The sequence below is a fragment of the Phalangium opilio genome, unplaced genomic scaffold, assembly GCF_054372755.1.
Source record: "Phalangium opilio isolate 3A_F unplaced genomic scaffold, DU_Popi_V2 ptg000054l_1, whole genome shotgun sequence".
Taxonomy (NCBI): domain Eukaryota; kingdom Metazoa; phylum Arthropoda; class Arachnida; order Opiliones; family Phalangiidae; genus Phalangium; species Phalangium opilio.
Window position 1 is genome coordinate 6,342,708 of NW_028324173.1, and position 15,274 is coordinate 6,357,981.

General features: G+C 37.3%; 2 protein-coding genes and 2 long non-coding RNA genes across 5 annotated transcripts; 3 read left to right on the forward strand and 1 right to left on the reverse strand.

Moving 5' to 3' along the window:
- The first annotated feature begins 7,537 nt into the window (after window positions 1-7,537).
- LOC149672205 (speckle-type POZ protein-like) lies at window positions 7,538-9,254 on the forward strand. Of its 2 annotated transcripts, none has more exons than XM_089840411.1 (2): window positions 7,538-7,770; window positions 7,978-9,254. In XM_089840411.1, exon 2 carries the CDS (start codon window positions 8,431-8,433, stop codon window positions 8,935-8,937), a length of 507 nt encoding a protein of 168 aa, XP_089696537.1. In that variant the 5' UTR covers window positions 7,538-7,770; window positions 7,978-8,430; the 3' UTR covers window positions 8,938-9,254. The 2 variants fall into 2 exon arrangements, with proteins under 2 accessions (XP_089696537.1, XP_089696538.1); XM_089840412.1 differs by lacking the exon at window positions 7,538-7,770 and adding an exon at window positions 7,799-7,883.
- Window positions 9,255-10,173: 919 nt separating this feature from the next.
- On the reverse strand, window positions 10,174-10,901 carry LOC149672206 (uncharacterized). The gene is made up of 2 exons (XR_016367178.1): window positions 10,718-10,901; window positions 10,174-10,661 (listed from the first exon to the last, which is right to left on the reverse strand). It is a non-coding gene; the product is annotated as an uncharacterized LOC149672206 (long non-coding RNA).
- A 523-nt stretch (window positions 10,902-11,424) lies between these two features.
- On the forward strand, window positions 11,425-13,466 carry LOC149672207 (uncharacterized). The gene is made up of 3 exons (XM_089840417.1): window positions 11,425-12,509; window positions 12,576-13,399; window positions 13,453-13,466. Exons 1-3 carry the CDS (start codon window positions 11,533-11,535, stop codon window positions 13,464-13,466), a joined length of 1,815 nt encoding a protein of 604 aa, XP_089696543.1. The 5' UTR covers window positions 11,425-11,532.
- Window positions 13,467-13,470: 4 nt separating this feature from the next.
- LOC149672208 (uncharacterized) lies at window positions 13,471-13,875 on the forward strand. The gene is made up of 2 exons (XR_016367179.1): window positions 13,471-13,595; window positions 13,691-13,875. It is a non-coding gene; the product is annotated as an uncharacterized LOC149672208 (long non-coding RNA).
- The last annotated feature ends 1,399 nt before the right edge of the window (window positions 13,876-15,274 follow it).

The window sequence follows — 15,274 nt, forward strand, 5'->3', positions numbered from 1 at the left end:
AAGTAAGATCCGAATAGAAAAAATCTAAGCTTAAAGAGGCTCGACTCGAAGGAAATCCTTTTTTCCCTCAAATAAGGTTGACCATACCCCCATCTAGCGATGAAAAAATATCTTTCCCTATAAACCGAAAAAGATTTTCACCTCTGAAATATATTTTCCCTATAGTAGCAATAGGGGATGAAATGGGGGTCGCAGAAAATGTTCCGTTTCCCTCAAGTACGACAATGGGGGAGGGGGAGGAGGGGGGGTTTCCCTGAAATAGAAATGGGGGTCGCAGGGGGGGTCGCAGAAGGGGGTCCTTTCCATATAATGCCCTCCTATTCTCTGCCGGTGTTGAAGGACAAGTAAGCCCCACACCTTTCATGTCCGTCATTGCTCTGCGCTTTTCTATTGGATCCCGTGGGGATAGGTTATACAGACACGATTGACGTATTCCGAAATCCGAATAGAGAAAAAAAAACCTCGAGCAAAGTAAACAGAAAATGGAGGCTGCCAGCGGTGCTGAAACGGTTAGGAAATGGTTTTTAATTGTCATTAACAAGTTAGTTAAAGGTTTTGAACCTAACTTAATAGAATTAGAATACGTGTCTCTACGTGAAAATCGTTCTTTAATTGTTTCTAAATCGAATCAAGTGTAATATACTTATGATGTCGTGAGTTCCAAAAACCAAACCAAGGCTTAACGAAAAGGTAAAAGAGATAGATGGTAGAAAATATAGAGTATAAGATAAAATATTAAGTCCCGCCTTGGTTTCCAGCCTCCCCCACCCATGAGGGGGTTTTGTCGACAATCACGCGCCTACCGGACGCCTTTGTAGGCCTTCTTATAGTAAATTCCTTCTTGGTGGGACAGATCGAGATCATGACCTTTTAAGCTGTCGTCTGCATCAGTTTCGGCTCCGAAATGGTCGGAAAGTGTTAGTTATTGATTTGCGGTAATAAATTTTTGAAACTTTATTCATGTCTGAAAATTTTTATGAAAATTTTTAAAAACTAATATTTGGGTCTTGGTCATCTTGTTTCCTACTACAACATACCCTTTTAAGTAAGATCCGAAAAGAACAAATCTAAGCTTAAAGAGGCTCGACTCGAAGGAAATCCTTTTTTCCCTCAAATAAGGTTGACCATACCCCCATCTAGCGATGAAAAAATATCTTTCCCTATAAACCGAAAAAGATTTTCACCTCTGAAATATATTTTCCCTATAGTAGCAATAGGGGATGAAATGGGGGTCGCAGAAAATGTTCCGTTTCCCTCAAGTACGACAATGGGGGAGGGGGAGGAGGGGGGTTTCCCTGAAATAGAAATGGGGGTCGCAGGGGGGTCGCAGAAGGGGGTCCTTTCCCTATAATGCCCTCCTATTCTCTACCGGCGTATGAGTAGAAGCGTAAAATTTAGTGACTTAGGCATTCTTATAGTAAATTAATTCTTGGTTATGGTGACCCTTATTAACCAAAAAAAATAATTTCGGTTTAATCAAGCAATAAAAAAGCGCTTGTCTATTCCATAAATTATATTACTGGAAAAAAAAGTTAAACCAATATAAGATAAGGTTTTATCAAATCTGTCGACGTGAATACCTGTACAGTCGCGTGAGATGCAATTTCACATTGAACTTCAACGGTTTGTAAAAAGTGCCGTAGTTTGCTGTAAATAATTACGCTCGCATTCTATAGTTCAGAAAATTTTATTTTAAGTCTGCTTGTCTCAAGTTTTAAGACTAAGTCACTAAGTTATGTCTGTGGAAGTAAAACCAGCTGAAAGAGTTTTCACGATACGAAAACAAACGTTTCGGGATAAGAAAAGACCTGTGGATAGTAGATTGGTCGTGAAAATTAAATCGTATGATGAACAAGGAGAAGAAGATCACATCTGGGAAATTACTTGTTCGGTACAGATGTGTTATGACAAATATTTTTTGAGTTTGAGAGGTGGTAATAAAAAAAATATTAAATACGAACGATGTTTTTGCAAAGTTAACGTTTACACTAACGACAACCGGAAGTTAACGATCCGCAAGGAAACCACAAGTAAACCCAATTTCGGAGATTTCAACTTTACCGATGTATACTGTCTTGGTCCTCAATATTATTACCAGATCGATATCTCGGTCACCATTGCTTTGAGCGGAGAAAATAAACATAAACCACACAAGGAGATGCTGGACCATGCTATCCTAACAGACATGGTGATCAAAACTAAAGAACAAAAATTCCCTTGCCACAAAGTAATCTTGGCAGCGGAGTCCGAATATTTCCGGACCATGTTTCAATCCGACATGAAAGAAAAACGGACGAGCGTCGTAGAGTGGACTGATCTACTTGAAGCCAGCGTGGTCAAGGATTTATTGCACTTTTTCTACATCGGTCAAACACCACCCAATATTTAGCAAAATAAATTCGAATTACTGGAAGCCGCCCATCTTTGCTAGTTGTCCACGTTGAGAGATAGGTGTGCCAACAGAATTGAGGAAGATATTGATGTTTCCAACGCTGGTTATGTACTTGATATTGATTTACGAATTAGATGATTTGAAAGTAGTTGTTCCTCATGATCGCCTCAATTTTAAGCTTTATGGTGTGGGTATTCGCGGTCCTATCCTAGCTTGGGTTGCTGATTTCTTAAGGAATCGTGAACAGAGAGTTGTCTTTCAAGGTGAGTTTTCGGGTTATCAACCTGTTACCTCTGGCGTACCCCAGGGATCAATATTGGGTCCTTTACTGTTTATTCTGTACGCCCATGATCTTCACCTTGGTATTTCCCCTGATACTAACCTTTGGCAATACGCTGATGATTCCTTTCTCTCTCGAGCTGTGCGCTCTATGTCGGACACTGTGTTACTTCAGAGAGATGCAAATTTAATCGTTGACTGGGGAATTAGAAATCTCTTGTCTCTAAATGTATCGAAATCATTATCATATATCATATATCATTTTAACTAGACGTCGCAATGTATTTAATGTTGATTATTGTGTATCTAATCAAATCTTGCCTCGGGTCTTTAAATGTAAGTTACTTGGGATTTTTATTTCAAGTGATTTAAAATGGGCTGACCATGTCTTATATATTACCTCTAAAGCCAGGCGCTTGACTGGTTTAATTAATAGAACTTTTGGTCCTTCAAAAGCAGCTATTATAGCGTATAAGGCTCTGGTAATTCCTGTTTTGGAATATGGGTCTGTGGTATGGTCTCCTCATTTACGAAAGGATATTGACAGTGTTGAACGGATTTTAAGACATTTTACTTCTTATCAATTGAACCAGCTCATGGTTTAATAATGCGCAAAATTGCAATAGAGTACAATATGGTGATCGTTTAAAGACACTGAATTTTTTACCTATGTATGCACTAAGACAGTTTTCTAGTCTCGTCTTTTTATACCGGGTAATCTACTGTCATTATACCTTTCCTTTACTAGATTATGTCATTATTAATGAAAGGCATGAAATTTTGACATTTGCCATTGGTAAAGCTAGATGTGATGCACTTTTTCATTCATTTTTTTTTCGTGTCGTTAGGGATTGGAATTCTCTCCCAATTGACATAAGGTGTAGTAATACGCTAGCCTGTTTCAAATTTAAATTGTATCAAAAATTTTCAAATGACGATTGTATATTATAATTATTGTATATTATAATTATTTTTATTCCTCTTCGATTTCATCTATTTAACTATGGTTTTACATGACTATTGGTTTTTATAATTTTCTTTGTTTTAATTTAATTTGTGTATTTTTTTTTTCTTTTTTTTGTATTTGTCTGGGTCAACAAGCTCTGTACTGGGAGTTACTCCTTTTCTTGTTGGCCTCCAATTTATATATTGGGAAATAAAAATTATTATTATTATTATTATTATTGTTTAAGTTCGTGGTTGCTAATTACCAACAAGTATCCGAGACGGCCGCCTACCAAGGAATTGATGTCACTATCATGTCGAGATTGCTAAACAGTTTTTTGAAGTATTCAAGTAACGTTGAACAACCATTAATCCTTGATGTTTAGAAGTAAATAATGTAGTGTTTTTTGAGTGAATTTGTCCTTGTGTAAAGATAGCGTTATTAATTAACAACAATTAAGTTTAAGTATATTTCTTCATGGTTTTACGTTGTTTTACCCGGAATATTTAGAGAAAATGGAATTTTGATGAAAAATAAAATCGAAGATAGGAATGTTTTCGAATAATTGATATTTTATAATCATATCTCTGCACTTAAAATGTTTAATTACTGTACTTCAGTCATTCCAATTGGTTCCCTTATCTTTTACTTTTTCTAGTCTTTGTCCACAAAAACAGTTTTTATTAGTTTGAGTAACGAAATGTTTATTCAAGCCATCCAAAGATCGAACAGAGCCGTATCTTTCTATTTGGACTTAGAACTGCAGTGCTCCAGTGACTGTAGGGTCACGTCAGATGCAATTTCACATTGAACCTCAGCGATTTGTAAAAAGTGAAGTAGATTGCTGTAAATAATTACGCTCGCATTCTACAGTTCAGAAAATTTTATTTAAAATCTATTTGTCTTAAGTTTTAAGACTAAGATAAGTCCGTGGTAGTAAAACCAGCTGAAAGAGTTTTCAAGATACGAAAACAAACGTTTCGGGATAAGAGAAGATATTTGAATAGGAAATGGGTCGTGAAGATTAAAGCTTATGATGAACAAGGAGAAGAAGATCACATCTGGGAAATTACTTGTGCAGTACTAAATGATGTCATGTATTTTTTCAGTTTGGGAGGTGGTAATCAAAATGAAAATATTAAGTACGAAAGACCTTTTTGCAAATTGAACCTTTACACTAACGAGAACCGGAAATTAACGATCCGCAAGGAAACCGCAAGAAAACCAAATTTCGGAAATTTCGATTTCACCGATATATACTATCTTGGTGATGAAGATAATTTCCAGAGTTGGATGGACACCTCCTTCACCGTTGCTTCCTGCGACGAAAACAAACGCAAACCAGTCGAGCCACAAAAGGCCATGCTGGACCAAGAAATCCTAACAGATATGGTAATAAAGACTAAAGAACAAGAATTCCCATACTGTGCACAAAGTATTCTTGGCAGCGGAATCCGAATATTTCCGGGTCATGTTTCAAACGGACATGCGAGAGCGTCGGACGAGCGTCGTCGAGTGGAATTATGATGCAAGCGTGGTCAAGGATTTACTGCACTTTTTCTACACCGGGCAAAAACCACCCAACATTATCCAAAATAAATTCAAGTTACTGGAAGCCGCCCATCTTTGTCAATTATCCAAGTTGAAAGACCTATGTGCCAAACAAATTGGGGAAGATATTGATGTGGCCAACGCTGGTCGTGTACTTGAAACCTCGGAGATTTACGAATTGGATGATTTGAAGACTGTTGCTTTGAAGTTCGTGACTGCTAATAATCAAGTATTAGTGACGGCCGCTTACCAAGAAATTGATGTCAATATCAAGTTGAGAATTCTAAGCAGTCTTTTTAAAGTATTTCAACAACATTTAACGAATATATTAAGCTAGTATCTTATCCACGAAGACTATGCAGTGTCTTTGTTATTTAGTTTCTTATCTTAGACATTGTCAAAGGCGGAGTAGGAAATCCATGGGTACTTTTATATTGTTATTTCTTACTTATGGTTTCATTTTTACCTGAATTAGACAGGCAATTAATTAGAAATTTATAATTTTTATTAATTAGTTGGAAAAATAAATGCCTAATTTCTAACTGAATTAATTAGTTTCTATGCCTAATTTCTAATTGAATTAATTAGTTTCTATGCCTAATTTCTTATTGAATTAATTAGTTTCTATGCCTAATTTCTTATTGAATTAATTAGTTTCTATGCCTAATTTCTAATTGAATTAATTAGTTTCTATGCATAATTTCTTACTAAATTAATTAGTTTCTATGCCTAATTTGTAATTGAATTAATTAGTTTCTATGCCTAATTTATTATTGAATTAATTAGTTTCTATGCCTAATTTCTAATTGAATTAATTTGTTTCTCTGCCTAATTTCTAATTGAATTAATTAGTTTCTATGCCTAATTTCTTATTGAATTAATTAGTTTCTATGCCTAATTTCTTATTGAATTAATTAGTTTCTATGCCTAATTTCTAATTGAATTAATTAGTTTCTATGCCTAATTTCTTATTGAATTAATTAGTTTCTATGCCTAATTTCTAATTGAATTAATTAGTTTCTATGCCTAATTTCTAATTGAATTAATTAGTTTCTATGCCTAATTTCTAATTGAATTAATTAGTTTCTATGCCTAATTTGCAATTGAATTAATTAGTTTCTATGCCTAATTTCCAATTGAATTAATTAGTTTCTATGCCTAATTTCTATTTGAATTAATTAGTTTCTATGCCTAATTTCTAATTGAATTAATTAATTGGATCATAAATATTTATCTATTTGTTAATTCTAATTCAATTAGTTGCCAGCTAATTAGCACTGCTCTGCAATTGAGTTTGGTTTTATGCTTAAAATATCGAAGTGGTCTAATCTGCGACATCATTCAATCCAAATTTGACATTTTTGCATTTTTTTCCAATTTATGGCTTGGTTTTGTAAACGGTATAAACTTTAATTCCTTGCCATTAAAGGACGATTTATACCGTGAATCGTGCCATTTAACTAACTTAACTGACTGGAATCACAATCCATTTAAATATTTAACAATTAAACATTTAAAAGTCCAAGGCTTATATCTTCCTACGAACGAGTGAAGGCGGCCATCTTTGTTGTTTACATAAGCTCCTTTTTTTTGCCAGCGAAAACCGAGGAGGGGTTAAAAATGTGCCCCTTTTATGAAAAAAATAGTGTCTTCGTTTCCTAAGCGTTTTTACAGTATTAGAGGGGAAGGAAGATACCTCTCCCTGTAAATAGAAGAGGTGAGCTCACGGATGCTCCGTGGCAGAAACAGAGAACCAGAGACCTGCACGGGCCGAGTTTTTTAGGCCCGACCCAAGCCCGGCCCGGTTTTAGAATTTTGAATAAGCCCGAAACCCGGCCCGAGTCCGAGTACATAGTTGGTTTTTCGGCCCGGTCCGGCCCGGCCTGTTACATGCATTAACCAAGCCCGGCCCAGCCCGGCCCGACATATTGCATGAATTAAACAGGCCCGGCCCGGCCCGGCCCGTTACACGTAGTGCAGTTGTAATTTTTATATTTTTTTTTACATAAAATCAATGATTTGAATTTATATTCGCTTTAGCGTCGTGTATTTTTCATTTCTTTTGATAATTGTTCGTTACATTTGTCCTTAGAAGCTTATACTCATTTAAATTATCTTTCATTTGAAATTTGGATTAAATGATAATCAAGTTCGGCCCGGCCCGGCCCGGCCCGTTAATTTCCAAAATTTTAAAAGCCCGACCCGGCCCGGCCCGTTAGTTTCCAAAATTTTAAAAGCCCGACCCGGCCCGGCCCGATACAATTTTCAAAAGTGGAAAGCCCGGCTCGGGCCGGACCGGGCTTGAGCCCGGCCCGTGCAGGACTCTGCAGAGAACCCCTCAAGACCAGTCCAGACTTGCCCCGGCGTGAATTCGAAAAGCGCCACGGCCGCTCCATTATTAACCGTTTTTCAGTTCGCTAGAACACTTTTCTCTTTATTGTTTTCAAAGCTAGATTCCAGAGTTTAGAGTAGTATTTTTCTGTGTTAATAGTTCGTTGAAAACACTACGGAGTACAGTACATCTTTGTGGACTCGAAATTTATCATTGACAACGTTTATTAATTTATCCAATATATTTTATTAAGGCTTTTTAAAGCTAAAGGTAGGGTTTCTATTCCTTGCTATATACGTTGGAAAAAGTAAAACATGAGAAGATAAGGCTTAGTCTGTTGACTTTGGTAACGAGCGAATTTAACCATGAACGGGTTCTAAAAAGTAGAGCACTTATTTGAATTTGCTCGCCGTAAATAAATACGCTCGTCATGTATGCTTCAGAAAATATTTTATTTGTTATTATCATATTATTTAGGTTTTAAGAAAAAAATATGTCCGTGGAACTAAAAACAGCTGAAAGAGTTTTCAAGATACGCAAGCAAACGTTTCGAAAGACATTCTACACAAGCTCGGAAAAAAAAAATGGATCGAAAAGATTAAAGTGTATGATCAACAAGGCAAAGAAGATCACCCCTGCGAAATTACTTGTTCGACAAGAGAGTATGGTGGTTATAATAACTTGAATTTCAGTGGTCGTAATCAATATGAAAATATTATATACGAAAGATGTTTTTGCAAATTAAACATCTACAACAACAAAGAGAAATTAACAATCTACAAGGGATTCCTTTCACGACCAAATTACGAAAGATTTGACTTCCACAATGTATACTTCCTTGGTAATTACCACCATCAAAATATCGACATCTCCTTCACCATTGCTTCGTGCGATGAAAATAAACGCAAACCAATTGAACCACAGAAGGCGATGCTGGATAATTCAATCCTAACAGACATGGTGATTAAAACCAAAGAACAAGAATTCCCTTGCCATAAAGTAATCTTGGCAGCGGAATCCGAATATTTCAAGGCAATGTTTCAATCGGACATGAAAGAACAACGTACGAGCGTCGTCGAGTGGACTGATGTGTTTGAAGCCAGCGTGGTTAAAGATCTATTGCACTTTATCTACACCGGACAAACACCACCCGATATTAGGGAAAATAAATTTAAGTTACTGGAAGCCGCCCATCTTTGTCAATTATCCAAGTTGAAAGACATGTGTGTTAATAGAATTATGGAAGATATTAATGTGGATAACGCTGGTCGAGTACTTGAAACCTCAGAGATGTACGAATTGGATGATTTAAAAACAGTTGGGTTTAAGTTCATGGTTGTTAATCAACAAAAAGTATTCAAGACAGTCGAGTACCAAGAAATTGATGACAATATCAAGTCGAGATTGCTAAACAGTGTTTTTGAAGTATTGAAATAACATTTAAAAATTATGTATTGCTAGCATATTTTGTACTAAAACTATCGCAGAAACGAATTGATACTAATTTTCTTATCTTCCCAAAAAAAATGTTCTTTAAACATAAACATAACTGACTAGGCCTATATCTTTGTACAAACTTTCTTGATAAAATAAAAAGGAGAAGTTGAGAATTAATTCAGTGAATTTGTACTAATGTAGAAATAGCGTCAAAAACTGATTAGTGTAAGCATAGGTGTAGGAAAGTAGCTTAAACCTCTGGTATCATCCCCTCATGCCTCATCGAGTAACGTCGTCTGACGGTATTTTTAGAATGGTCTTAAAGGCCGGCATTTCTGCTAAAGGGTTCTCCTTGAGCAGAAAATTGCCGTGACCGAGTAACAATGGAGATCGGAGCGACGTAAAATAAAAACGGTTCTACTTGAGCAGAAGACCGTGCTTCGGGGTTCTGCTTGAGCAGAAGACCGTGCTACTGTCGTCACGAAAAATATTTCGGCCCCTATTTTTGGCCCCAAATTTCGACACCCCGAAACCACCGAAAGTGCGGTTCTACTTGAGCAGAAGACCGTGCTTCGGGGTTCTACTTGAGCAGAAGACCGACCAATAAATATATAGCATCAATAGACTAGATTTGAATCAGTTGAAACATACACAATAATGGGGCTAATTTAATCACCTTTGAAAGTAAAAAATCGATTTGTTGTACACCATGGGATTAGTCTCGCCAATTGTTAGTCTATGCACTATGAAATACCAAACTGATTCCATTCACGTCAAAGAACCAATAGCGAAACTATGAAACTGCCTAGAAAGTCATTCTATAGATAGTTTATAGGCATGGAGGGTTCCATTTACACAAGGATGCCAGAGAGGACTACTTAGAGAGTAAAAACGCAGCCTATAGCCTCGCCTCCTTTTGTAGATGGATTGAATCCTCCATGCCTGTAAACTATCTAGAACGAGTCTTTGAAAATCTCTGAAAACCAATGCCTTTTTTTTGTGTGTGTGAAAATGTAACCAGAATTTTTAGGGATGGTTTTCATACGTGGAGGATTATACCATTTACACCAGGAGGTAAGGCCACCTGGAGTACAAAACTGCATGCTATTTTGTACTCAAGATAGCCTCACCCCCCTGGTGTAAATGGACTAATCCTCCACGTGTGAAAACTATCTATAGCTTAGGCGCTAAATTTATGGATTTTCGCCCATACAGAGTTAATAATTAACTATATAATTCAATGCAATTGCCACCAAAATTTATTCAAATTAAAAAAGTAAACGAAACTTATTCCCAACGGTGGTCCATATAGGGTACACCTGGGATGTTTGGATACAAATATCGCACATGTTTCACAACACATTTAGGCATTACGTCTCTTCGGTGAGTAATGTAATATTCTCTATTGTGTTCAGCACCGGCAACCTTTCTCGCAAGATATCTTGGATCTCTGAATACGTTCATATTTGTTAGGCAGGACCAATATTTTTTATATTTAATTTTCCTGATGCCGGTGTTGTTTCTATGGGGCTGCTGTCCGGTCCCTAACCAGGGAAATTGACGTGACGTGATACACGGAGTCTGGAAGCAGTGTTCACATTCTGGGTTGGTGATATCCCCCCCATTATTTGGAATTTCAGGTTTTGGGACTGGTAATGCAGAAATGGCGTTTTTTGAAGGCTGCTGTACCCCATTCGCTTTTCTTTTTCTTGAGAATTTGGACCCTGAGACAAATAGCCGTGTGAAAAATTAAGACTTTAGGAAATGAAATTAAACATACCTAAGCTTTCGCCGTAATTCCATCCATTTTCACTAAAAAGATTTTTGATGGCTTCCTCTTGCTCTTCATTAACTTGGAGGGTAATGTTATTTACTTTCGAACTCATTTTTTTTTACTACTTCTCTGGTAAGAAGCCTAAAAGCGAGTGCCTTATCCTAGGCAATTTTCTTTGCATCAAACTCTTGTGAGGTCTCTTTTTTTTTAATCCTTTCTTTGTGACAAAAAGGGGGTGTATTTTTAAGCTTTTGGGGGCTTTTTCAATGCCCATCGTCACTGGGATTCTGAATTTTCCATGACGTATGGGTATTTTTTGGGGAAGGTCGAGCAAGGTAGAAAAAGGTTGATTTTATTTAGATAAGCTTGAATTTTTTCTTGCTCGGCCTTTGACCCGTTTTCTTTGCAAATTTATTTTTTAGGGGTTTTTTAAGGGTTTGGTAATTTCTTATTTTTCTTTTTTAAATTGTTTGTTCGTATTTTTCTACAAGAAAGGGCACCAAGCGCCCGTCCCTGTCTCTGTGAGACTCAGAGAGAGAAACCATAGGCGCCATAGACAGCGTCTACAATACATGTCAAAGAGAGAGAGAGAGCCGAACGCAGCGTATTACTACTATTCATGAATACCAGCTTTACTTTGAACCCCCCCCACCGGGAGGTATTTTCCATGAAGACACCAACTCTGGAAAATTACTCGGGGGCGGGGATGGGGGTCACAGAAAAGCGCGAAGGGTTAAATTTTTTTCCATTTCATTCGTATTTTGTACCGATATTGAGAATATTGGGTCGAAATAATTCAGTAGGGCGATCACAGCTTAGCTATGGAATCGACAAAGAAAATGCAAAAGAAACGCCTTTCAAATGGATCGGAAAAACTCTACGCGTACGAATATGCTAGTTTGGACGTTAGTAAAAGTATTTCTATTTATTTTAAATATGAAATGGAAAAAAATGATTTTGATAAAGAATACTGCGTTGCAAAATTCGAAAATCGTAACTTATCGGTTACGGAAATATTTGTAAAGATAGTCAGTTACTTGTGTTATGTGCCGGGACCTCTTCCGTTGGGAAACTGTCCAGAAACTACTGATAGTTACTCCCAAGAAAACAGGATGGCTACGCTTACAGACGTAACAAATTCTCCAAGCAAGAAAGTAGCCCGCGTTTCAAAGATCATGGCAGATGGAACCTCTAAACTATACGAAAATGAAAGGAAATCGTCTATCAGAAAAGTTATCAACCTGGTGTTTGACTCAGCGGCTGAAAAAAACCAATTCAGTGAAGAGCTATCCAATGTCAAGAAAAAGTTTAAAGGATCAACATTGGCTCAGATATTAAAGGGTGGTCTGTATTTTCTAATTCAAGAGAAGGAGAAGGTTCTAAATTTTAGAAAGCAACCTCCAATCAACGCTATCAACCACTCAATCGAATTGGCGAACACTGCAAATATTGCATCGGACAATGATTTTCCAACGAATGTCGAAAGTCAGTCCTTTTATAATGAGAGTAACAGTGACGCAACCAAAAGAAATGCGTCATTTGAGCAAGAAATTTCCAAAACTGGAGGGCTATTTTTCGACTCTATGCCGGAGCTAATTTGTTGCGACGAGACTTCTTTTCTAAAGGTTTTGCAAGATATGGAACGTCACGGAAGAACATGTAAAGGTTCATTAACAATAAACAGAAAGGAAAACACTGGCTTTGCAAAAACGTATTTTTGTGAATGTGACGAAAATCACAAATTTAAATTTTGTACTTCGAAGAAGCTCGGAAATAGCTATATAGTCAACTTGGTGATGTTCGTGTCTTATATATGTTCCGGAATGCTTGAAATTCAATTCAGAAAATTTTGCATCTTCTCTAGAATTGGAAATTTTCATCAGTATGTGATTCAAAAAATGATTACTTCAGTGGAAGCTGTAGTCGATATCCTAAAAATGCACTCCTTGAGTGAGGCACTTTTTGAAGAAGCTCTAACAGAGCCAGAGGCCAACCCGAACCTGGATACTTCGCGCTATAAGAGAGTGTCCATTGAAACTGATGCGAGGCACGCGTGCCGGAAAAATTCTTTTAACTGTGACGTGGTGGCTTTGGGAAAAAATACCCACAAAGTCATTGGAATAGTTCACGTGACAAAAAATATTGAAACTTCCAGCCAAAAGCACGAAGCAGTTGGAACTACTCAACTTTATCAAGAATTTGATAATAAGGGTGTAATAGTTATTGACCACGCTCACGATCGAAACACGACTGTAAATAAAATTATTAAATCTAAGGTGGACCAGGGTACAACTAGCACCAACGACCGATGGCACGCCCTAAAAGCCATAACGAGGGACATAAAAAAAATTGGCCAAGGCACAAAGAAACAGGAGGGGGTTGCTTGGCACCCAGAATTAACAGATAAGGTCGCGGCTGTAAAGAATCACATATATTGGGCCATTGATAATGCGAATTCTTGCGCGGAAACCTTGAGAGCGTTGATAATGAATTGTGTGGAACATTTTAGTGGTGACCACAACAATTGTGATCAAGCATCCCATTGCAAAGACACTGACTACATTCCAAGCACCGTAATGATTAAAGCCCCAATAGCAAAAGGGCTACTAATTAATTTTTTGAAAAAGACAACGTTGTTCGTGAACGCGGAAGACTACGTGAAGTGCCGTGACACGTATTACACGGAAAGCTTTAACAATACTGGATTGATGTATATTGATAAACGAATACACTACAAAAAGTCATACCCGCTTAGGCAAGCTTTGTCAGTTCTGGATTGGAATGAGCATGTTTGTAGAACTTTTACCTCGTTATACAGTACTGAAAGTGCGAAACATTGCAACAAAGTAATAGGAAAAAAGAATTACAAGAATAAAACCTATTCGTAAGTACATAACTTTGGAACGCTTTTCCGAAGGGTCCACCCCTTGATTTAGACTTTCCGATCATGCTTATATATCGTATTTAAATAAATTTCAGGTTTGTAAACAAGATATGGGCAATGTTGGCCAGATGTCCTCCAAACGAGGACAATCCAATCAATTCTTCATTTTCAAGAACCAACCTGGATTCAGACAGCTCTTCGGAAGAAGAAAATTCATAGTTTTTAAACTGTTTCGTTTACTTTTTTAATTTGAATAAATTTTGGTGGCAATTGCATTGAATTATATAGTTAATTATTAACTCTGTATGGGCGAAAATCCATAAATTTAGCGCCTAAGCTATAGATAGTTTTCACACGTGGAGGATTAGTCCATTTACACCAGGGGGGTGAGGCTATCTTGAGTACAAAATAGCATGCAGTTTTGTACTCCAGGTGGCCTTACCTCCTGGTGTAAATGGTATAATCCTCCACGTATGAAAACCATCCCTACAAATTCTGGTTACATTTTCACACACACAAAAAAAAGGCATTGGTTTTCAGAGATTTTCAAAGACTCGTTCTAGATAGTTTACAGGCATGGAGGATTCAATCCATCTACAAAAGGAGGCGAGGCTATAGGCTGCGTTTTTACTCTCTAAGTAGTCCTCTCTGGCATCCTTGTGTAAATGGAACCCTCCATGCCTATAAACTATCTATAGAATGACTTTCTAGGCAGTTTCATAGTTTCGCTATTGGTTCTTTGACGTGAATGGAATCAGTTTGGTATTTCATAGTGCATAGACTAACAATTGGCGAGACTAATCCCATGGTGTACAACAAATCGATTTTTTACTTTCAAAGGTGATTAAATTAGCCCCATTATTGTGTATGTTTCAACTGATTCAAATCTAGTCTATTGATGCTATATATTTATTGGTCGGTCTTCTGCTCAAGTAGAACCCCGAAGCACGGTCTTCTGCTCAAGTAGAACCGCACTTTCGGTGGTTTCGGGGTGTCGAAATTGGTATGTTATCGATTGGGCGTGTTATCAAAACAGCATTGTCCAAAACGGCTTTTTCATAAACGCGTTTGCCATTATAGCCATTTCTCATTTTAGCGCATTTTGATTACAGCGTTTATATCTTGAGCGTACGAAAGTACGCCTTTTCCAAAATATTGTTGTTTATCTTCATTGACTTCCCAAAATAATATGCCTTTTCCAAAAAATTATATTTTATATTTACTTCCGATATAACATTACTCCTTTTTGCATAATATTGTTCTTTGTCCTATATACTTAATATAATAGATATTTCCCTCCCTATCAATCACAGTTTGGGCAGAAACAGCAACCGCTGCTTTGGGAAATAGCGCTGTATTGAGAAACGCGGAAACAGCAACCGCAGTTTTGCATGTACGCGGTTTTGCAAACCGCTGTTTTAGGAACCGCTTTATTCCAAAACGCTCTTTTGAAAACCGCTCAACTACCCGTGAACCGTCGAAATTTGGGGCCAAAAATAGGGGCCGAAATATTTTTCGTGACGACAGTAGCACGGTCTTCTGCTCAAGCAGAACCCCGAAGCACGGTCTTCTGCTCAAGTAGAACCGTTTTTATTTTACGTCGCTCCGATCTCCATTGTTACTCGGTCACGGCAATTTTCTGCTCAAGGAGAACCCTTTAGCAGAAATGCCGGCCTTTA

What these genes read in the sequence shown, in the direction of transcription:
- LOC149672205 (XM_089840411.1), top strand. Translation starts at nt 8,431, where the DNA reads ATGCTGGATAATTCAATCCTAACAGACATGGTGATTAAAACCAAAGAA.
- LOC149672207 (XM_089840417.1), top strand. Translation starts at nt 11,533, where the DNA reads ATGGAATCGACAAAGAAAATGCAAAAGAAACGCCTTTCAAATGGATCG. An exon ending in TATATAGTCAACTTGGTGAT is followed by an intron (nt 12,510 to 12,575) that starts GTTCGTGTCTTA and finishes CATCTTCTCTAG; the next exon opens with AATTGGAAATTTTCATCAGT.